Source organism: Psittacula echo (genome assembly GCF_963264785.1).
Source record: "Psittacula echo genome assembly, chromosome: 5".
In the NCBI taxonomy this organism is placed as follows: domain Eukaryota; kingdom Metazoa; phylum Chordata; class Aves; order Psittaciformes; family Psittacidae; genus Psittacula; species Psittacula echo.
This window is the reverse complement of record NC_137739.1, coordinates 78301778-78324638: the sequence shown is the minus strand read 5'-3', so window position 1 is coordinate 78324638 and position 22861 is coordinate 78301778. Positions and strand designations below refer to the sequence as shown.

The window sequence follows — 22861 nt, the reverse complement described above, 5'->3', positions numbered from 1 at the left end:
GATTCAGAGTTTAAAACCAATCTGGATCAGATGATTTAGTTGAATTAAATGCTTGGACTCTGGTTCGCAGACTTCCAAATATGCAGCTATTTGAAAAATGGATGCACAGTTTCTTAGTTGCTGTCTCAGTAGCAGCATGTTTCTAAGGAGCAGGACAATTGGAAAATAAGGTTGGACTATCCAGAATATTCCGTCTTATGCCCTCTGATTGCAAGAGAACAAGACCTTTAGAATGAAATGCCAGGATGCCAGAAGATTACATAACCTGCACTGTGCCTATGGGCTGTGGGGGAGACTGATATAATATTATTCTTCCTGGAAGATACCTGCTTTGCCAGGGTAATAGGCTTGTTGAGCAAGTTGTGAAGGACATTGGGAGTGATATTTTTGATGCAGCAAGAAGCAGAGGGAAGTAGATGAGTAGTTGTGTGTCTTTTCCCACCAGAGAAAATATTTGAGGCACTGAAATATATTACTAGAGGATTTTTTCAAACCAAATGGTATTACTCATCTGCCTGATGTACTGATGGATGCTGGAGGCCGTGATGAGTCCAGCAGTAGTTTGCTTGGCTTTTTTTACACTGCCGACTCTGAAGCCAATCCATCCAGAGTGCCCACTGTACAGCTGCAGTCCCATGCTCCATGCTGGATATCGGCATTCCCTCATTTCACTGAGCTCATGTCAGGAATCCCAAAACCCTTTGATTTCAACAGATCCCTGCTATTTTGTTGAAGGTTTTAATCAAGACATTTTTAAATGGAGAAAATGCCAACCAGCCAAAGCTAGTCCTGATTTCTATTTTCAGTTCCAAATCTTGCTATAACCTCTGTGTGTTTGTTCATGTGTGAAAGTAGTGCCCAAAGTCTATATAGAGCCAAATGCAAGAATAGGCAGCGTCACAGTTAAAAATACTTGGAAATGGGTATTCTGATACTTGTTTCACTAAGCTGTTGCAAGGCTTTGTTAATCATTTCACAGTGCTTTAGGCACAGGGTTTGATGTGTGGATTCTCACTCAGTAAAATGCGTATCAAACACTGACAGCCCTAGTGCCATTCGTATTTATATTCAGTAATGATTCAGGGTTTTGAAAAATCATGTTCAAGTTACATGTTCTAGAGTTTTAATTTCCTGTTTCTAACAAGGGAATGATTTGCAATTTCTTGTTTGGCCTCCTCTGTGCCATAGCCTGGAAGTATTGCTCAGTTACTATGCAGAGTTTCGCAAGCAAAGCAGCCTTTTTTATACTGTCTATTTCCTAAATCTCATGGCTTCCAACATTTCTCTGTAAAATATACTTTCTATGAATCTGAATATTTTCATGCATATGTACCCTATATGCAGGATTTGAAGCAGGTAAACTTCTCAGAGACTCAGTCAACATAGGACCAGTATATTTTTATTGCAGTAGTACTATAGGATTAGTCTATGATGTTTGAGAACCATGTTGCATTCCTGTTTTTCGCCCCAAACCTCTCCTAGAAACCTATAGCCAGAAGATTGTTTTATTAGCATTGTTTATATAAAATGTTTGAATTATGGCTCTACATTCCTCATTTGTTTTTTTTCTCCTCCTCTGTTTTCCTTTTGCCTGAAATGAGGCTTTTTAATCTTCAGCAGCATAATGCAAATTCTAATTCTTTTGGAAGAAATTACAATAGGTGCAGTATGGTAGGAGGGAAAGTAGGATAGAAAGCTGCATCTCCTTGTAGCCAAGCAGTGGGAAGAATAATGAAAGACTTGATGAGCTTGAGTATGCTTCACAGAGATCTAAAAGCAATCTGAGGATATTTTCCCAGAGCCCATTTAGGCTGTCATTGTAGTATCTGAACATATTCATTTTAGTGGATTTATCTTCCCAGTCTCTTACACTGATGTAGGAATTCTGTTGCTCACATTGATAAATGGAGAAGAGCTAGTATGACTTGTCTAGGGTTATGTGCCAAGCTTGTGGCAGAGATGTGAGCTGATTTCAGATCATGTGTGACTCAGGCTTCTTCCAGCCTCCTCAGGTTAAAAAAGGAGATGAGTCTCTGAAACAGGAGAAACATTCAGTGCTCTGAAAAGGTAGGGAAACTGGGGGAGAAAAAAGCAAGAAGGGAAATACACCTGTGTTAATAGTCGCTGTTGTGCTAATTGAATGCTACTGAAAACCAAGTGCCTTGCTATTGCTCACCTCAGAGGATACTGTTAAGTACTTCAAGCACAGATGTCATTTGTTTAAGGGTTTATTTCAATTTAATGCTTTGGACTGTGTAGTGTAGCAATTCTAAGGTCACTAATTGTCCTGTGTGGTGGTTGCTGCTGAGTCTGGAGGGGAGAGTTGAACCCTTTCTGGTGAGAGGGGTCAAGGACAGCAGAAAGAGCTTTTTCAAATACATGGCAGATAAAACTAACACCAGAGGCAAGGTTGGCCCACTGGTGAACGGGATGGGTGCCCTGGTGACAGAAGATACAGAGATGGCAGAGTTACTGAATGCCTTCTTTGTCTCAGTCTACTCTGCCGGAGGCAGTCCTGAAGAGCCCTGTACTCCTGAGACCTCAGATGAAGTCAGGTCACTGGAGCAGTTTGCCTTAGTCGATGAGGAATGGGTTAGAGACCAGTTGAGCAATCTGGACATCCATAAATCCATGGGTCCAGATGGGATGCACCCACGGGTGCTGAGGGAACTGGCGGAAGTCATTGCTAGACCACTCTCCATCATCTTTACCAAGTCTTAGGAAACAGGAGAGGTGCCTGAGGACTGGAAGAAAGCAAATGTCACTCCTGTCTTCAAAAAGGGCAAGAAGGAGGACCCAGGTAACTATAGACCGGTCAGCCTCACCTCCATCCCTGGGAAAGTGATGGAACACCTTATCCTTGATGCCATCTTAAGGCATGTCAAGGATAAGAGGGTTATGAGGGGCAGTCAACATGGCTTTACCAAGGGGAAGTCATGCTTGACCAACCTCATAGCCTTTTAAGAGGAAATAACATGGTGGATGGATGATGGCAGAGCGGTGGATGTGGTCTACCTTGACTTCAGCAAAGCATTTGACACAGTCTCCCACAGCATCCTCATAGCTAAATTGAGGAAGTGTGGTCTGGATGATCAGGTAGTGAGGTGGACTGCGAACTGGCTGAAGGACAGAAGCCAGAGAGTTGTAGTCTATGGGGCGGAGTCTAGTTGGAGGCCTGTATCTAGTGGAGTGCCTCAAGGGTCAGTACTGGGACCAGTATTATTTCATATATTCATCAACGATTTAGATGAGGGAATTGAGTGTACTGTCAGCAAGTTTGCTGATGACACTAAGCTGGGAGGAGTGGCTGACACGCCAGAAGGCTGTGCTGCCATCCAGCAAGACCTGGACAGGCTGGAGAGTTGGGCAGGGAATAACTTGATGAAATATAACAAGGGAAAGTGTAGAGTCCTGCATCTGGGCAGGAACAACCCCAGGTTCCAATATAGGTTGGGGAACGACCTGTTAGAGAGCAGTGTAGGGGAGAGGGACCTGGGGGTCCTAGTGGACGGCAGGATGACCATGAGCCAACACTGTGCCCTTGTGGCCAAGAAGGCCAATGGCATCCTGGGGTGTATTAGAAGGGGGGTGGTCAGTAGGTCGAGAGAGGTTCTCCTTCCCCTCTACTCTGCCCTGGTGAGACCGCATCTGGAATATTGTGTCCAGTTCTGGGCCCCTCAGTTCAAGAAGGACAGGGACCTGCTGGAGAGAGTCCAGCGCAGGGCGACAAAGATGATTAAGGGAGTGGAGCATCTCCCTTATGAGGAAAGACTGAGGGAACTGGGTGTCTATAGTTTGGAGAAGAGGAGACTGAGGGGTGACCTTATTAGTGTATATAAATATATAAAGGGGGAGTGTCACAAGGATGGAGCCAGGCTCTTCTCAGTGGCAAACAATGATAGGACAAGGGGTAATGGGTACAAACTGGAACATAAGAGGTTTCACTTAAACTTGAGAAGAAACTTCTCAGTGAGGGTGACAGAACACTGGAACAGGCTGCCCAGGGGGGTTGTGGAGTCTCCTTCTCTGGAGACATTCAAAACCCGCCTGGACACATTCCTGTGTAACCTCATCTAGGTATTCCTGCTCCGGCAGAGGGATTGGACTAGATGATCTTTTGAGGTCCCTTCCAATCTCTAGCATACTGTGATACTGTAAAGGAGTCAGTGACAGCCATCCAAGCTGTTGCTACTCACCATAGGATTTTCCTCATCTCTTCAGCCTAAGTGAACTGACTGGCATCCTTATCCTAGATGCATGCTCAAGAAGCTGGTTGCTGTACTACATTCACCTGAATATATATGAATATATATCCTGAACATATATGAACAGGAGTCATAAGATATTGATATTAAACTGTCTTTCTTTATCTTCTTGAAACAGCTAGTGAAAGGGTTGCAGCAAGAGCTGAACCGGCTATACACACTCTTCTGTGCCCGGAATCCAGAGTTTGAGGAGAAAGGAGGGAAAGTCTCAATTGTGTCCCACTCGCTGGGCTGTGTCATCACCTACGACATCATGACTGGCTGGAACCCGGTCAGATTTTATGAACACTTGCTGCAGAAGGAAGAGGAGGAACTTCAAGACAGCTGGATGAGCTATGAAGAGCAACGTTTACTTGAAGAACTTCACATAACTAAAAACCGGTAATGCATCCACTTCTGATTGTTAAAGGAGAAAACCACATCCCCAGATGCTGCCCTTTGAGTGTTTGTAAGAACCCTCCATGCTTGTTACCTTTTGTGGCTGGTGCTGTTCTGCCGGTGCTGAATGGCAATGATAAATGCTAAACAGAGGATCAAGCGGGCAGAAGGAGCTGGTACTATAGGAGCTCTGAAGCCACATGGGGCTGTATCAGAACCAAGGAAATAGCTACTGCTCACTGACCAGATGCACTGGGAGCAGATCATAGCCAGGAAGAAAAGAGAAAGTCAGGCCATTAGCCCTCCAGATACTTAAGGGGAAACACAACAAAGTAGCTTGCAGGTGAGCAGTGAAATGTAATACTGAGCTGAACCTGAGCAGTGAATTCCCAGGTTTCTAGAGGAAAATGAGTTGTTTTCTCCTAGCCTCAGCTTGGAAATTTGGCTGCACCAGCTAGATAGAGATACTGTAATTGATGTAATTGGGCTTGCAGGGTTGCTACTTTGCTGCGGTTCATTTACTAGCTGCTTCCTGCTGCCATATAGAAACATTTGTGCTGTTTGGAGCATGAAGCAGCACTGCCCACTGTGACAAACAGGATCTCAGTTTCAGCGCCTTGCAGGTGTTAGTAGGGATTCTCAGTGTTAGAGGACCTTGCGAATCATCATGGTATTTCCACAGTGTTCAGGTGACTTCCCTGTCCTAACCTGAGCATTGTGGTGCTAATGTGACACCCATAGATAGAGAATCTAATAATAATAGGGACTTGAGCTTCAATCTTTTAAGTAGGAGATGAGGATAAATCATGATCACAGTTCTTTTTGATTCCTTTTTGAAAACTATCTTAGTATTGGTGGTATTTTGGAAGCATTAATATAGCATCAAATCTACTGCTGTGCTGGAAATCACTATGTGATAATTAGGGATTGGTACAGGACATCTGCATCAGCTGCAAGGCTGGATAAAGTGCAATACTCCTGAGAGAAGCGAAGTAAGAAACCTAATGAACTTGTCTAGTGGTAAGATGACCCTTCAGGTGTATCACTAGCATATGATCAGGGGAAAATTACTATTTTCATGTGCATGCTCCAGCTCCTTAGGGAAGTGCTTCAGGTTGCATCTGCAGTAATACAAAAGTATTATTTGATACTGGCACTTCTGTATATATAGTCACTCTCCATTTTGTGAGCCATCTTAGTGCAGTTCAGTCTGAAATGATAGAAGATACACCATTTAGTTTCTGTAACTTCTGAATTTCTAGTGTTGTGTGCCTGGCAAACGCATAGTGGATTTCCAGATATGCTTATGCCTGAGTAGAGCATGTCATAGCATGTATAAATATTCCACACTGTAAAATAACATACAGCATGTGAGATGTATTGTAAACCTTTGACAATAGTTCACAAGAGTCACGAATTCTGCATGCCTTCTGTTTTAAGAACGATTCATGTCTGTTAAAGCATACAAATGTTTTTAAAAGTACTGGGATGTCTTTGGGAAGTTTCAGCTCCAGACTTGCTTCTTTCTAACCAGATCACAGAGGTTAAGTTTAGCGTAATTGTTTACATAATGCTTTTTGAGGAAATGATGTTTTCCCGCTCTGAAGATGGCACAATGTTCTAGTGCTGGGACTGGGGACAGTTTTGTCAGTCCATTGTAAGTGTTTTATATTGTAGCTGCCTTTTTAAGTTCAGGCAAAGCAGAAGAAAGGTGAACAACCTTTTTTAATGATAGTTGAAAGGGTGGGACACTGCCCTCCAGATATTCCACCACAGTACAGAACTCCATAATGCTTGGGCCATGGAGTTTCCTGGGGTTTTGTTTTGGGGAAAGAAAAAAAATAGAAAAAGGAAAGAAAGAAAAAAAAAAAGTGATTTAGCTGCAAAACCCCCAAAGAAACAGGAGGTGAGTCACCTACTCCTTAGGAAGGAAGGTGGGCAGATGCTTGGGGTGGTCAACAAGGAAATGGTCAGGTCTTGATTGATTCCTTCTGTGGTCAGAGAAACAAGATTTCACATACATTGGTTTTTAATCAGTTGGACTGCCTCCAAGAAATACTGACGCCATCACTCTCTCTTCCCAGCAGACAAAACTGCTGGACCCCACAGGAATGCCTGTTTGGATCAGAGAGGTTAAAGCTACATTTTTTATTGGATCTCAGAAAGATCTCTATTTTCTAGGTTGAAAGAGATAAGAGAGAGGTTACGTGGGTTAAAGGCATCCACCATATCAGAACCACCTGTCTTAAAATTTAAGGTATGTATGTTTGAGGGTTTTTACCTGAATGTTCTACTTGCTGTAAAAATATACCTGTAGTAAGAGTTATTCTACTTACTCTTTTTTATATTGTCCCTAGACATAATGTTGGTAGAATAATTTCAATATATTGTTTGAAGTGTGGGTAGGTGTGTGTAAACATGTATATGTATTCATATAGTACTATTTATTACAAATACATGTTTATATGTAAATATATAAACCTGAATACAGATTGATAATGTATTGTGCATGCACATACAACTGTGTGGGAAGCCTAAAGCCATTTGGCAAGTTACATTAATCGCATACCTTGAACAATTTCACTTCTACTTTGTTGACTAACCCATTTTCCTTGGGGACTCCTTCTAACATGTCGCATCTCTGAGCAAATCTGATTGAATTTCCTCCAGCAGTGGATTTTCCTTCCAAGTTATTCTGATCTGACAGTTAGCACAAGGTACTTCAAGCCTCATGAAACAGATTGCTTGCTAATCAGCTGCACAAATTGCTAAAATTTCTCATCATTGGGAAAAGGCATTTTCTAGCTTGTCTTTAAATTGGAGAAACATCAATTTGATGGGTGAACCACTCGGTGGATAAAGAACTGGCTGGATGGCCGCACGCAGAGTTGTGGTCAATGGCTCGATGTCCAGCTGGAGACCAGTAACGAGTGGTGTCCCTCAGGGATCGGTGTTGGGACGGGTCTTGTTCAACATCTTTGTCGGTGACATGGACAGTGGGATTGAGTGCACCCTCAGCAAGTTTGCCGATGACACCAAGCTGTGGGGTTCGGTTGATGTGCTGGAGGTAAGGGATGCCATCCAGAGGGACCTTGACACGCTTGTGAGGTGGGCTGATGCCAACCTGATGAAGTTTAACCATGCCAAGTGCAAGGTCCTACACCTGGGTCGGAGCAATCCCAGGCACAGCTACAGGTTGGGCAGAGAAGAGATTCAGAGCAGCCCTGCAGAGAAGGCCTTGGGGGTGTTGGTCGATGAGAAAATGAACATGAGCCGGCTTCAGTGCGTGCTCGCAGCCCAGAAAGCCAACTGTATCCTGGGCTGCATCAAGAGGAGCGTGAGCAGCAGGTCGAAGGAGGTGATCCTGCCCCTCTACTCTGCTCTCATGAGACCTCACTTGGAGCCTTGTGTGCAGTTCTGGTGTCCTCAACATAAAAAGGAGATGGAACTGTTGGAACAAGCCCAGAGGAGGGCCAGATCAGGGGACTGGAGCACCTCCCAGATGAAGAGAGGCTGAGAAAGTTGGGGCTGTTCAGCCTGGAGAAGAGAAGGCTGCGTGGAGACCTCATAGCAGCCTTCCAGTATCTGAAGGGGGCCTACAAAGATGCTGGAGAGGGACTCTTCACTAGGGACTGTAGTGACAGGACAAGGGGTAACGGGTTCAAACTTAAACAGGGGAAGTTTAGATTGGATATAAGGAGGAAGTTTTTTACTGAGAGGGTGGTGAGGCACTGGAATGGGTTGCCCAGGGAGATTGTGAATGCTCCATCCCTGGCGGTGTTCAAGGCCAGGTTAGACAGAGCCTTGAGTGACATGGTTTAGTGTGGGGTGTCCCTGCCCATGGCAGGGGGGTTGGAACTTGATGATCTTAAGGTCCTTTCCAACCCTAACTGTTCTATGATTCTGTGCTTCTATATGCAACAGTTTTTAGTTGCTCAACTATATCCTGAAATATTAAGCCATTAAAATGTGACATGATAGATGAGAACAATTCTTTCTTAACTCGCCACTTTTATTTCCTTCTGAATTCAGAATGACTTCTGGAAGCCAAGGTCAATCTTGAGCCATAAAAAAAAGAAAACTAACCATAATTCAGTTTGTCATAGCCTTTTCCTTTTCATCACTGCTTTAAAAGCATGTATTGTGCTATTATTTCTACCATCAAGGAAGCTGGAGTCGGGCTGATACTCCTCCAGCTCTGTGGATGATTATTTTTCACTCAGTTGTGTTTAAACTGAGATTTATTTTTTTTTAACAGATGCTTTTTAGAAGGAGCAGGAAAGGAGGGGAAAAGAAAGGGAGAAGAAATCTATCTAAATTACTGCTAGGTAATTTCTATTGTAGTACATCCTTTTTCTTACCCTTACTGCAAGGAAGATGTTCTGTTTCTGTGAAGCTTTACACTAGGGAGTGTATCATGCCTGAGGCAGCACCATAAGAGCACTCTCTGAAAAGAGAAAGGCTTTCCATGAACATGATGGCAAAGTGCTTCTGCCAAGGGAGGATTTCAACAGGATGACTGAAAGATGACTGAAAGATGACTGCTCATCAGCAAGCCAGTCCAGCTTACTGAGTGTGACTAACTTGTTGAAAGAGAATTTAACTGCTTTGTGCACTATCAGCACCTTGGCTCTTCATGGCAGAAGAGAGCCTCTGGTTTGATCATGAGTTGCTATTCACCACATATGCTTGATCCACAAATTTACTTTGGTCTGTGCAATGCAGGAGACTGGAGTCTTTGGTCACTGATCTCCTTATGTGGTATTAATGAAACCAGCATGTACATCTGTAATGAAAAAGGCTAGCTGCTGTCACTGTGTTGCCTCTTTTATGGACTGAAACAAATTAAGTTTCCCTGGATGACTGTCCTGGATTCAGCTGTAGCAGTTGTTTTTCTCCTTAGTAGCTGCTGCAGTGCTGTGGTTTTGACTGTAGTCTGAGAACAATGTTGATAACACACCATTTTAGTTGTTGCTAAGTAATGTCTACGCCGATCAAGGACTTTCCAGTTTCATGCTCTGCCAGTGAGGAGGGGCATGGGAAGCTGGGAAGAAGCAAAGACAGGACACCTGGCCCAAAGTAGCCAAAGGAGTATTCCATACCACAGCACGTCATGCCCAGTATAGAAACTGGAGGGAGTTACCCAGAAGGCCCAGGTCACTGCTCAGGTCAGGCTGGGTGTCAGTCGGTGGGTCGTAGGGTGATTTTTTCACCACGGTAGAGAAAAGAAGGGCAGGAGGTACCTCAGTTGCTTCCTAGTACTGGGATAGAAAATTGGTTAAATCTGGACTTGTCAATATGCTGACCCAAAGTGCTTGAAGATTCCTTAGCACTTCTTACTCACCCGGGGTTACAGCAACATTTCTGGGAGAAGCTCCAGATTGTACATGACCTTGTGGTTTCTATGGAGCATCATCTGACAGTGATGTCAATGTTGATAACTATCACAAATTATTTACAAGATCCTAGTGATTTGCCACATGTACAAGAATTATGAGAGCTTAATGGGATGCTGACACGCAGCCTTATCTGGGAGGAGGAAGCCTTTAAATTGAATGTGGAAATGTGCCGCTGTAGTTCAACACGCAACCACCCAGTTAAATTCCCCGTGTAATACTGGTATAAGTCTCTGTTCCCTTTGTCTGCTAAGGCTGCAGAAGGTTCCTGGGTGCAGGAACAGGTAGAGGCTGCTGCAGACGTCTGTATTTCCTCACTCTGGGAGGATGTTTGGGATCCTCTGTGCTGAAAGGCAACACAGCACTTCTACGTCTGCTGTTTTAACATCACCACTAAACCACGTTCATTTGTCCCACATGCTTACCTATGCACAAAAGAGCTTTGCCGCCTCACTCCTGTTGGCTCATTCGGGTTTGGTTTTGTGTTATTAATGCTGAACATACTGCAGTCTTAAGTTGAATGGATGACTGTTTGGCTCAGCTGCTGCTTAAAATACAAATAAATTCATTAAGCCTGCTGTTTATGAATCATAACCAGCAGAAAAGTGCTATCCTGAAAGGTCATGTTCTTCAACACGTCTTCTCTGTTGTTAAACATTTAGAGGAATATGTGAAGTGCCCCACTCCTGCTTATAGGAGAAACACCAAAATTAATAAATGCTTTCTAGAGTTATTTTAGTCCTCTATTCCCAGTGTCTTTCAGCACATGGCAGTCTTCTCTTCAGCCACTTTGCAACAGTGCTGAAAGTCATCTAATGGCTGCAATTACCATTGCTCCATCCCTGGCAGTCTTCAGGACCAGGTTGGACAGGGCCTTGGGCAACATGATCTAGTGGGAGGTTTCCCTGCCCAAGGCCAAGGGGATTGGAACTAGATGATCTTAAGGTTCTTTCCAACCCAAACCATTCTGTGATTCTGTAATTTAAAGGACTTTATTTTTGGAAGACTTACTTTGGATTCTTAGTGTTAGCTGCTTTGGTATTGGTCTGGTGCCACCTGTTAAGGTACCCTTACTTTGTAAGCATTTCCAGACCTGGAAGACCATGTTGAAAGGCTTGCGCATGTAAGAAAATACATAATAGTATATTTAGAAGAACAGTGGCCTCCTAGCAGAAAGCATCTGTCTGTGGACACCATTAATCTTTTGTTCATCAATAGAAACAATGGAACAAAAGCCATGCGCTATATAACACTGAAACCACTTCCTTTTTGAGATTTTTGCCTCGTCTGTACTTGCCTAAGGTGAATTCCTGAAAACTTCTTTTGTGCATCTGCTAGCAAGTGAAAGCTGGCAGTCACTTTCTGATTTCTTTCTGAAGCAGAAACCCCCTAAGTGTGCACTTCAGATCCTCAGTACTAGCATATCAGATGGACAGGGCTAAAGATTACTTATTCAGTTTAAAGGACTGCACTGTGAATATCTGTTTCTATTGTATTTGAAGATGAGAAAGCTTTTTATTCAAACTGCAAAAATGTAAGGGTCCGTGTAAAGCTCAATTATAAGAAAGGAAAGCAGCTCTGCACTGGGCTAGGATGACAAAGCAGATGACAGAGAAGTGCTTTGTGCGTATGACATTGGATAGCTTTGCTGAAGACCTAGATTTTTTTTCTTTTCCATTGAGCTGGGACTTGTGCATTCTTTTGGAAGGAAGAGGAGGGGTACTGGTGCCAAGTCAGAGGAGGAGGAATGTTTTGTGCAGTGCTGGAATCTGATAGATGAAATGGACTATTATTTCTACACCCTCACTCCATGTGCTGACATATAGGGAAGGCACATGGGAATCCAAGCTTCCTTCATGTGCACTTAGCAAAAGCGTGTCAATTTTTCTTGCTGGTTAAGTAGCAGTGCATTAGGAGTCACTCAGTTTCAGTGCTCTGTAAACTGGGCACTACTATGGGAAAAGTTGCATTGAAGGTCTGGTAATGGTAGAATTAATTTTTCATGTAAGGAGGTACTCTAAAGGTGTCCTGGTTCTGGTGTTTAAACCACAATAAAAGGTTAAAAAGTAATTTTGACTTATGAAAATGTTTTTTACTAGAGTTTTACATTAAATGCTTCTAGGAGACAGTGTCTGAGGTTTGGTAATGGGATACAAAGCCATTCACCTCTAGGTCACTGTTGAATCCTGGCCCAAGTTTGGTAGTGACCAAAAGTCATTACCACTGATGCATCTTCAGCGTCCTCTGCCAGATAGGTTAGCAGTTGCAGTTCAGGTTTACTCAGTTGCCTCTCAGTGTTAGAGGCAGTCCTTTTAGAGCAAAGTCAGAGTAGCTTTGGATGACATGAGAGTAGCCTGCAGAGTTGCTCGATGTGCTGTACCCGTTCCTGGATAGTGGCTCACAATGTGTGATGATGTGGCACTTTTGACAGCTACTATCCTGTTCGCTTAACATCAGGTGGGGGGAGGAGGGTTTAAGAGGTTGTACATAGCACCAGCCTATATGTGTGTGACTAAGTATTCTCTAGGTTGTCTTTAATACCCATTTCTGTCTCCTCGGTGGGTTTATATACCAAAGCAAATCATGGAGTACTCGGTTAGGGTAAGATTAAGGAGGTGAGGTAAGCTTTGGGAATTTTCATGAGAAGTCAGACTTCAGTCTTGTGAAACTCATCACATTTTCTTAGTGTCTTCCAAATCCTTCATGCTCCAGTGTTTCCAGTGTTGGTAGACCTTTTTCAGTTCAAATATCCAACTTGTTTTTCAGTTTTCCAGCTATTTAGCACCACAGCATGTAACTCTCACATCAGAGGGAAATGAGAAGTGTAACGTTTGTGTTAGAGTATGTATGTTGTATGTATGTTATAATGGTCTTCTTCATTTTCACTTACTAATACTATAGGAGTCCTCAGCTGAAACTGAGAAATAGTCGAAAGGCACAAATCAAAACCAGTTATGTTAGAAAGCATAATTTCCATCCTTATTAATGTGCATGAAATCTCTCCTTAGGTAGAGAATTTCTTCTGTATGGGATCTCCATTAGCAGTGTTTTTGGCATTGCGTGGCATCCGTCCAGGAAACTCTGGTAGTCAAGACCATATTCTGCCCAGAACAATTTGTAACCGCTTACTAAATATTTTTCACCCAACAGATCCAGTGGTGAGTTTTAATCTCAGTTGCAATCTTTTACCTTGATTATTTTTAAGCATCTGCTGTGTGATAATGTGTGGTTATCAAATGTGCTTTTTTTTTCCCCAGAGACATGAGAAATAATCCTTCTCAGCCAAGTTCCCACTTGTGTTTAACTTACTGACTTCCATTAAGCATCATCTGTTTTAAGATACTCTGCTTGTTAATAAAGGTTTCACAAGCAGTTCATAAGATCCTGTAGGAAAAACAAAGACACCATTTTTTAATCAAAGGGTCCTGAGTAACAGATTGTTAGAGGGTCGGATAGTACTTGGGAGAGTAGTATTGGTATAGCTTTGCCCTGTCCTTACATGCTTCCATAGGCAGCCAGTGTTTGCCCTTATCAAAAGGCAGGATGCTGGAAATTTGATCTGCATCACCTTGGTAACTTCTTTGATGCAAGCTTGACTTGCAGTTTTATTCTGACTGTAGAATAGTAATTTGGGAATACTTTTGTGTATCTAAACTCTACCTGAATCTGGGTATATTCCAAATCCAAACGTGCTGGTTCTGCTCAACTCAAGATCTCGTTCAGCTCAAGCTACTCCTAAACCAGAGTTTTTCTGGGACATCTAGGACAGTTGGTCAGGATGCAGTCTGTGGTCTCACTCTGCAAATAGTAATTTTACTTAGTTTTAAGATAAAGAAGTGCAGGATGGTTTTTTATAACTATGTAAACAAAGAAAAATAAAGAATCGATAGAATTACTGTTTTTAAATAAGCACACCAATTCATGGTTTGCACAGAGATCAATGAAGAGTCATCAAACAAAATGTTTACATAGCCAGTTCCTCCTTTTCTGCTGTGTTGTGCAGAATCAGCTTAACTGTAATTAAATTAAATTTGCTCTGTCAATGCATAATAACAAACATCTGTTAACAGTAGTGTGTGCGTTCATAACATGCAGCCGAAGTGTGGCAGAAAAATATGCAGAACTGAATGCACAAGCAACTGGACAGCTAATACATCTTCTAAGCTGTGAAAATAAAAGGGAACCAGAATATAACACCACCATATTGTCACTTTCTAGGCTTCACTCATTACAGATATTTTGGGCTGGAGAGGACTGTGTATGGAAGGAAATATGCTTTTTCAGTTTTGATACTCAGGATTTTCTTTTCTGTATTATTCTTGCAGGCCTATAGATTAGAACCTTTAATTCTGAAACACTACAGCAACATTTCGCCTATCCAGATCCACTGGTACACCACTGTAAACCCTCTACCTTATGAGTGTATGAAGCCAAGTTTTCTCAACCCAACAAAAGAACCTACCTCAGTTACCGATAGTGAAAGTGTGTCAACTGTACCAAGCCCAACTACTTCACCAGTCATGGCTCGACGCGCCTATGGGGAGTCTATAACAAACATAGGCAAAGCAGGGATATTAGGTAATTGTTCTTTATTTCTTTTGGTTTATATATAGGACTTTCTTGTTGAGCTTCACCGCTCTGTGGTGTGGTGTTTGAGGTACAACCATAAGCAAACTATTCCTGGCTGTTTCTGTTTGTTCTGTATAAGTGAATGACTTGTTTTAATCTCAAGTGACATTTACTTTGAAGAAAACATAGTTTACATATGCCAGAGTCAAGGCTTGCAGGGAGAGGTTGTGGGTCACGGAGTTTATGCTTCTGCTGTCTTATTGTTGTCTGCCCTTTTGAAGTAGCATCCTGGTGACTTAATAGTTTCCACTCCGTGGAAAAAAAAAAAAATCAATTAAAGCTTGTTTTGTGACTACATTTTCTGGTATTGGCAAATAGGAGAAAGATCAGTCTATGTAAACTCAGTTACATTTAACTCATGATTTCAAACTACAAAATTTGGGCTGTTTTGATATGAAGTCTGTCTCCTAGCTTTCTGATTCAAAATAAGCCCTGATTTAAGTGAGCTTAAATTCACTTTCACTGGAGTTTATATTTGAGCATGTATTTGCAGTTTTTGTTGACTCAAGGCTTATCTTTAGCTCTCTCTGTGGGATTTGGAAGAAAGCTAATGCCAGAAATCCTCCCAGTCAACTCAGTGTATAAAAGCAGTTTAGTCCTTCAGTAGAAATACCTGATATTTCAAAGCAGGGTTGCTTGTTGCTGTTACTATAGTAACTTTAAACGTTTTGTCCATAAGGTGGCAGCAGAGTCGGGAGAAAACATCACGTATCTGTTCTTAACTTTTACAACCCTCTTCCTGAGCAACCAAAATAGTCCTTTTAAAGGATCATACAGCATTTCTAAATGTCTATAAGCGTGATGCCAACATACGGACCGTTAATGAGAGGAATGTCTTAAATGTCCTGATGGAGATTCTTGCATGCATAAGATTATTATACATTGTTATAAAGCATTTTTGTCCTAGTCTTAAACTTTTTGTGAAAGGAGAATCATGACATATCCTTAGAAGTACCAGATTTCTTGCTGCAGAAGTGTTCTTATATATTTTTCCCATAGCTGCAGTTTCCAAATTATAGTTTTTGCTTGTACACTAGATTAGTCTCATGATAAACAGTGTGCACTTAAGTCAGATAAGCTGTTCCCACCCTAGAAAAGCATGAATAGTGTTTTCCTTCGTCTGTCACTCAACTCTTAATTGATGGGTGCTGCAGTGACTTTAATTTGTGGTTTGATTTAGCTGCTCTTGTTTATGTTGTTTTCCTCTTGAATGCAGGAGCTGCAAGCATTGGGAAGGGCCTTGGCGGGATGCTTTTTTCCAGATTTGGTCGATCTAGTACAGCTACCCCACAGACACTCGAGGCAGGAAAAGATGGAGCCGAGGAGGATGACAAGAAGGCCACAGTGACTGGGGAGCCCCTTTTACTGCACAGCAACAGCTCAAGCTTCGTCGAACCCGCAGGTTAGTGGCGAGTCTGCTTTCCAAACCCTGTGGAAACAAGACCCTCAGTGGGCTATGTCTGTGTGTTGTGGGAAGCTGGAAATACCATAACAACATGTGCCACTATTTACTTTTGTTGGTTTGCTCTAAAGTGTTAAATACAGAGCCTTGGGTGACATAGTTTCGTGTGAGGTATCCCTGCCCATGCCAGGGGGGTTGGAACTAGATGATCTTAAGGTCCTTTCCAACCCTAACTATTCTATGATTCTGTATTGAATCTGTTCTTGCTTTTTAAGTATCTTAAGACTGTTGAAGGGCTGACTTTTTGTTCTCCCTTTAATCTTTTTTCCTCTTAAAGGAGATTTTTCTGTATGTACGTTTGTACATACATGTACACTATATATATGTATGCATGTACGAGTTTTGGCTAATGATATATGCATATCAGTAGTTCCTAGGAAAAGCAATATGATTGCTGCAGAGAATCCCCTCACCATTTATTGTAAAATAATTTAAATTTCCCCATACATTTGCAATTCTGAAGCAATCTGGATTTAAAGGCACATATGACTGAAAGCAGAAGCTGCCCTTGTCCTGATCTGAACTGCCCAGAACAGAAAGTGAAATTTTAGCAGCTGGGAGATTTATTTTTTTTTTTTAAGTATAGGTACTTCCTTTACAGAAATTCATACTTGATTTTATTTCTAAACCTGCAAGATTCCCATTGACACTCTTGCAAGATGGGGGTTTTTGCAATCTAAGGAGTCACAAGTATGTTGCATCTTGTGATAGCGTACATATGATTCACTGCTGTCCGTTCATCACTGCTCATTTCAACAGATAGCCTGTTGAAGTCAGTATCTGAGGACAGAGACTTTGTTTTAAACTTGAGGAAAACAGTGGCACAAGAGAGAACATTGTGCAGCTGCTGATGAGGTCCTTTTCGGAGAAGGGGGTTGGTATGTCCAGGGCTTTCTGCTTGCTTCCGGCATCCCTCTTTGCTGAAAGCCTGTCCCTGCTCCATAGAAGGCGAACATGGAGCAGAGGCCAGCGAGGCAGCAAACTGAGTGATGCAATCCACAGCCAAAGTATTTGCTTCTGAGAGGGCAGCTGCTCAGCTTGTGGGGTTTGGCTGCCTCCCAAGCTCCTGTAACAGCCTCTCGTCAGAGAGAGATGGAATCATTCGGGGCGTCCTTCCTGCAGAGCAACTGGGTTTTTGAATATGTGCATCCTAGTGGAAATGACTGTGGTCATCTCCTGGTATTGGAAGGCTCTGACTCCCTCTCCTCGCTGTATTTGCCACACTCCTGTGAAAACACAAAGGGATGTCATTCCCTGAGTGCTGCTGTGCCGTGAGTGTCGGGGCAGCGCTTGTGCACTTTATGTGCTCATTGAGCCAAGAATTAAAATTCCTTGGAAAACTGGCTTTGGTAAATGGCTGCATTTTTTTACTCAATATGGGGTTTTGGCTTTTGTAGCTAAGCAGGCTTTTAGTTTTGTCCTTTTTATTCTATTGCTCCTCGTTGAGATTTTCTAACCGCTAAAATGCCTTAACAATAGTTAGCCAATGGCCCAGTTAAATGTGCAGTGAAAATTGCTTTAAATGTGGTATTAATCAAAGCAGCCATTGAAATGAAAGGATAACTGCTGAAATATATGTGAATAATCTGGAAATTAAAAGGGCTAGTGCTGCGTAGGGATGGCTGGTTTTCAGAAAGGGCTTGTAATATTGGGTGTAGTCTCCTTGTAGAGCCTCTAAAGATGCGAGAAGTCCGTTTATTTCAAAATGTTTTGAGCATCTGCCTTCTGAAAGTCAGTGTTTCCTAATGGGGCTCAACATTTGCTGGATACTTCTGCGTAGTGGACATAGACTGTATAGTATAAATAAATGTATTTATATGTATTTATATAAGGAAAAGAGCTGCTTTAAAAAACTCCAGGGTTTTCCAAGCTTTAGATTTAATTATACCCCCTTTTTTTCCCCCTCTGAACTAAGCACTCTTAAGTCAGGTTTGTGCTAAATGCATGTGCATCAAAGAGTATATGCACATCTAAATCAACTGTAATTTTTAATAATGAATGTACTGTTAAATGTAAACACAGATATTTTGTGTATTTGTCACAGAACAAATAAATAGAGGCTGAATGAAACTTAATGTTCAAACTCAATTAAAGCTCTTCCTATAAGTACCAACTACAGATTTGGGATGTCACATGGATTTGCCACCCACCACTGATTCATAAACTTTATGGCCAATGATCCAAGATGCACAATCACTCACCTAATGAAGGGAGGGTGCTCAACCTTGAGTTGCTCCCTTGGACAGTGTCCTGACCCAAGGGGAGTGTCCCCAACTGCAGCCCGCTGCTCCAAGGGGGATCAGCTCCAAATGGCTGCCCAAGGGGCTCCATTTCTGCCCTGGTTAAATCTGAGCTGTGGTCAGACATGGTCACATAGCCTTCCCTTGGCTCAGGACCCAGCTTCCTCATCTTTGTATCCGCTGACCACCACCATGAGGGTGGGACAAGAGCAGTGCACACAGGAGCTCTCCCAGGCTCTTGTCTGTGGTGGGGAGCTTTCATGGGCTTTGGTTAGGTCTTTGTCAGGGCAGGTGTATCTGCCACAGTACTTTATATGCAAGTAGAATTAGAACCCAAAGCTTATGAGAAACTCGCTGATGTTTTTTCGTCTGCTGACATACAATTCTAACATGATTTTTGTTTCTTGTTCAATTTCTAGTGGAACTGGAGCACAGGATTGATTTTGAGCTCAGGGAAGGTCTTGTGGAGAGCAGATACTGGTCCGCAGTCACATCACACACTGCCTATTGGTCATCTCTGGATATTACTTTTTTTCTTCTAACCTTCTTGTACAAACACGACCAAGAAGATACAGACAAATCCAGTATGGACGCTGTTTGAATTTTTGACTGGGGATGGGAAAGGAAATTTTAAAACCAGTGGCACAAAACTGATGTTTTACTGTTAAACTGTAGCAAATAGGGCATGGAGGTTTCAGGTTTAAGTGCATGTTTGGATTTTTTCCTATTTCTAAGGAGCAAAAATTATTTGTATTTAAAAGCACTTTATAGTTTTAAACATTTTGCAGTGCTTAATTAGACCTGACGTGATTCCAAATTCTTGTCAACTTTGACTGTATAAAAAGCCAATACAGTGTGTAACATCCTGTAAGCACAGTTGTGCAGTGTGCTTGGGTGACATACTTGTTAATGACCATAATTGCTGATCAATTCATTAAAGTATAAAAGTTCAGTTATAAAAAAGTTGATAAAAAAAAAATACTAATTTCCATTAACAACAATATGTTAGATACAAACCTAAAACTGCCATGTTCTGATGTTTTATGTATCAGTTAATAACAAACTGTGGTATCATTTCTAGGACTTCATTCAGCTCCACATCCTATTATCCACAGTACCATTGAAAGGCCATTCTGACTGCTGGCTTCTGAGGGAATGTTATATGTGACACATCTAGAAACTAATGCTGAAAAAGCATGAAGCAAATATTTGAAATACTGTACTTATAATTTATTATTATCTCTAATTGTTTCATTTTATTCCAGTGTATAAAACATGACTTTTTTACAGGTTTCTTTTGACATAATTTAAGAACCACATTTATTTTCTACAGTGTGAAGACTTTTCCTCAGAAATACATATCTTTGTACGACTATTCAAATGAAAATATGGCACTGTGGCACAGTTTAAGTATTTTTTCATTAAAAATAAATGTTTGTGGTTTCACACAAATGGCATCAGTCACATTCTTTTCAAAGGTAAGTAACTGCCTTTGCTTTTCAGGTCCCAAATGTTTCTCAGGCACATGAAGGTTTTTACTTCACAGTAGGCTTGGTTTGACAAGGATCCAGTTGTCTTTTGCCTGCCGTTATTAAATGTATGTGTGTGTGTGCATAAAATGTGTATAATAATGTGTGTGTGTATATATATTATATACATGTGCAAGGATCCTATCAAGAGGAAAGAGAGCAGCATAAAATGAACTTGGTGAGGCCTGAAAATACCAGAGCTTAGATTAGGTTTGTACCTGAAACTAATTCAAGAGAAGTCAAGAGAGAAGTGTTGTGATGACAGGAAATAATCTCCAAATGAAACACTAAAAGGTCATTGCTGAGATTTTAAAACAACGTGGAAGACTCTGGAGTAGAAGTGTCAGATACATGGCCTCTGAGCTGCAGCTGGCCGAGGTATTTATGATCTGTAGGGCATATGTAGAAGCTGCTGAATCTAAATTTTTACTAAAAAATAGATCAGGCTGTGGTGTTGGTGAATAGCAGTATTCTCAGTGTAACAGATGTGGCATCCTTTGCCCACACTAGCAGATGGCCTCAACCAGTGGCTTGGAGATGTGGAAACCACCCAGATGTCTCTTTCTGAAATTCTGGGGGAAGAGGGTGGCTCAGATGGTGTAAAGGACCTTGCTTCAGTGTGGATCTTGAAAAAATCCACTTATCCTTGGTGAATTGTAACTCTTGCCTGATGTGCTTACCTTGGTTGATGAGCAATCATAAAAGATTAAAATAACCCTCTAATAGAAGGAAGCTTGACACCTCTGCTCCAGAAAGCAGGGCTTTGTTTACATTACTGGCTTTCCAGATAAGTTATTTAATCAGCTCCTCCTAATTAGGAGAACTTAAACATAAAAGGAGACTCTTCTTTTATATTTAGAATGTGCAAAACATTTCCAAATGTGCGTAGTTTGTATTTCAGTACTTTGAGTTGGATCGTGTCACTGCTGTGTTATCCCCTTACACTGCTGGTTCTACACTAGCTCTCTTTTTAAATGTTGTAAACAAAAGAGGAGTTAATTCCTATAATTCTTGTGGTCTGTGTAAACTCTGCTGTTGTCCAGAACATGTTTCAGATTTATGGAATAGCTGTTCTCCTCGCATCAGAACATGCTGGTACTTGCTGACTGCTCTCCATATAAGGGATGAGATCCTACTTTTATGTACATGCCCCATGGTAAATCAGGGAGAAGATATAGCTGAGAAGTAAACCATATTGCTGGCAGGAGAAGGCATAATAAGGACCAAAGCCTGCTCATCGCTTTGCATTTTTTCTGAGTTAATGGACACATGTATTTATGATTCTGTTCTGTTTTGTAACTTCATGGAGAATCTCCTAAGCTCCAAAGTTAATTACGAACATGAAGTTAATTACGAACATACCTCAGAAGAATAAATGGAGATTATTTTCTGAAGTGTATGCATAGATGTTACAATTGCTGTGAACAGACCTTCATCTTTTTAATCCTCGGAAAAGTTTTCTTATCCTTCTGCAAAGATTAAATACTACTTGAAAAGTAAATTTTGAAGTTAGAAAAAGGGTTGCCCCATTTCTATTCTGCAGCATAACATGGATTCAAGTAGGGTCACGTCTCTGCATGCTGCAGTCTAAATTTCATGCTTAAAACTTTCTGGTCAGATGGTCTGTGGCATAATATAGAGCTTGGAATGTCCTGGCTTCCAATTACTGACTTGTTTTCTTCTGCAAGAATGATGTTTAGCTTTATAAGCTGGGTTGACTGGTGGTTTTTCTTGAGAAACCAAGATAAGGGAAATGTACTACGCTGCTGTCAGTCTTCTGACTGATACTGGGCTGTTTAGTGAAACTTGGCCAGGAGTGCTTTGTCCAAATTTGACATACGCAGTTTTTCTGCTACAAGGTCATTTTTGAAGATAATCTGCCTTTTTCAGAAAAAAGAAAAAATCCATCCCTTTGCTCATAATTATTCTGTCATGGCTTTACTACAGCCTTCCTTCCTCTTATATCTGCTGTCTCTCTGCTTTATTTCACCAGTGTTTCTGGAGTTAGAGGCCATTTGCTTTATTTCACCACGATAGTCTAGCTGGCCAGGTTCAATTGCTTAATCTCCTTTACTAATCAGTAGTATTAGGCTTACCTGAAATATGTTTCGCATTTTTATATCTATATTGCACCTGGTTGGCACCTCTTCATCCTCCATGGTATTCTGTTGTCCTGGTGCTCGTTTCCTGTGCTGCTTGTCAGTTGAGCTGACTCTGCCTGTGGCTAAATCAGTGGGGATTGATTTATTTCTCACTTTGAGTTCAACTGTTTGCAGTTAGTTAATGTCTATTTGTGTGCCCTCTGCCCAGCAAGTTTATTTAAAATCTGTATTTCCCCATTTTTCCATTGTTGGCTTGGAGATTAGGTTTCTGCCTCCACATACTGAAAACTTGGTGAGGTGGATCCCATGACGGAAGTGTGGCTGTCGATGGCTACAGGCTGTTCAGAATAGAAGAGATAGGCAAAGAAGGAAAGGTGCAGGGGTTGCCCTCTACATCAAGAGAGGTATAGAGTGTGAAGAGTTGTTTCTGAAGAATAGCCATGAGCAGGTCAAAAGCTTGTGGGTAAGAATCAAGGACTGAGGAAACAAGGGAGACCTTGTGATTGGTGTCTGCTACAGACTGTTGATGAAGCCTTCTTACTCCAGCTACAGGAGGCATCATGCTTGCAGGCTCTTGTCCTGCCAGGGGACTTCAACCACCCTGACATCTGGAAATGTAGCATGGTAAGCTGTAGGCAATCCAAGAGGTGGGAACAGGTTGCCCAGGGAGGTGGTGGATGCACCATGCCTGGAGACATTCAGAGCCAGGCTGGATGTGGTTCTTCGCAGTCTGCTCTGGTTGAAGATGTCCCTGCTCATTGCAGGGGGTTGGACTAGATGACCTTTGAAGGTCTCTTCCAACCCAAACTGTTCTATGTGATTTTATGATTAGATTCTGTATCATTTTTCTTTCAAACTTG

The 22861-nt window shown here is 41.8% G+C and overlaps 1 protein-coding gene across 1 annotated transcript in view; it reads left to right on the top strand.

Moving 5' to 3' along the window:
• DDHD1 (DDHD domain containing 1) overlaps window positions 1–18984 on the top strand; it is a gene marked incomplete at its 5' end in the record, with an annotated part of 73867 nt that extends 54883 nt beyond the window's left edge. The window contains 6 exons of the mRNA XM_080618260.1: window positions 4384–4646; window positions 6825–6900; window positions 13048–13197; window positions 14365–14617; window positions 15885–16070; window positions 18790–18984. Of these exons, the coding sequence (XP_080474386.1) occupies window positions 4384–4646; window positions 6825–6900; window positions 13048–13197; window positions 14365–14617; window positions 15885–16070; window positions 18790–18971 (1110 nt within the window). The 3' untranslated portion in view covers window positions 18972–18984. The remainder of the gene's footprint in view (window positions 1–4383; window positions 4647–6824; window positions 6901–13047; window positions 13198–14364; window positions 14618–15884; window positions 16071–18789) is intronic.
• Window positions 18985–22861: the final 3877 nt, after the last annotated feature.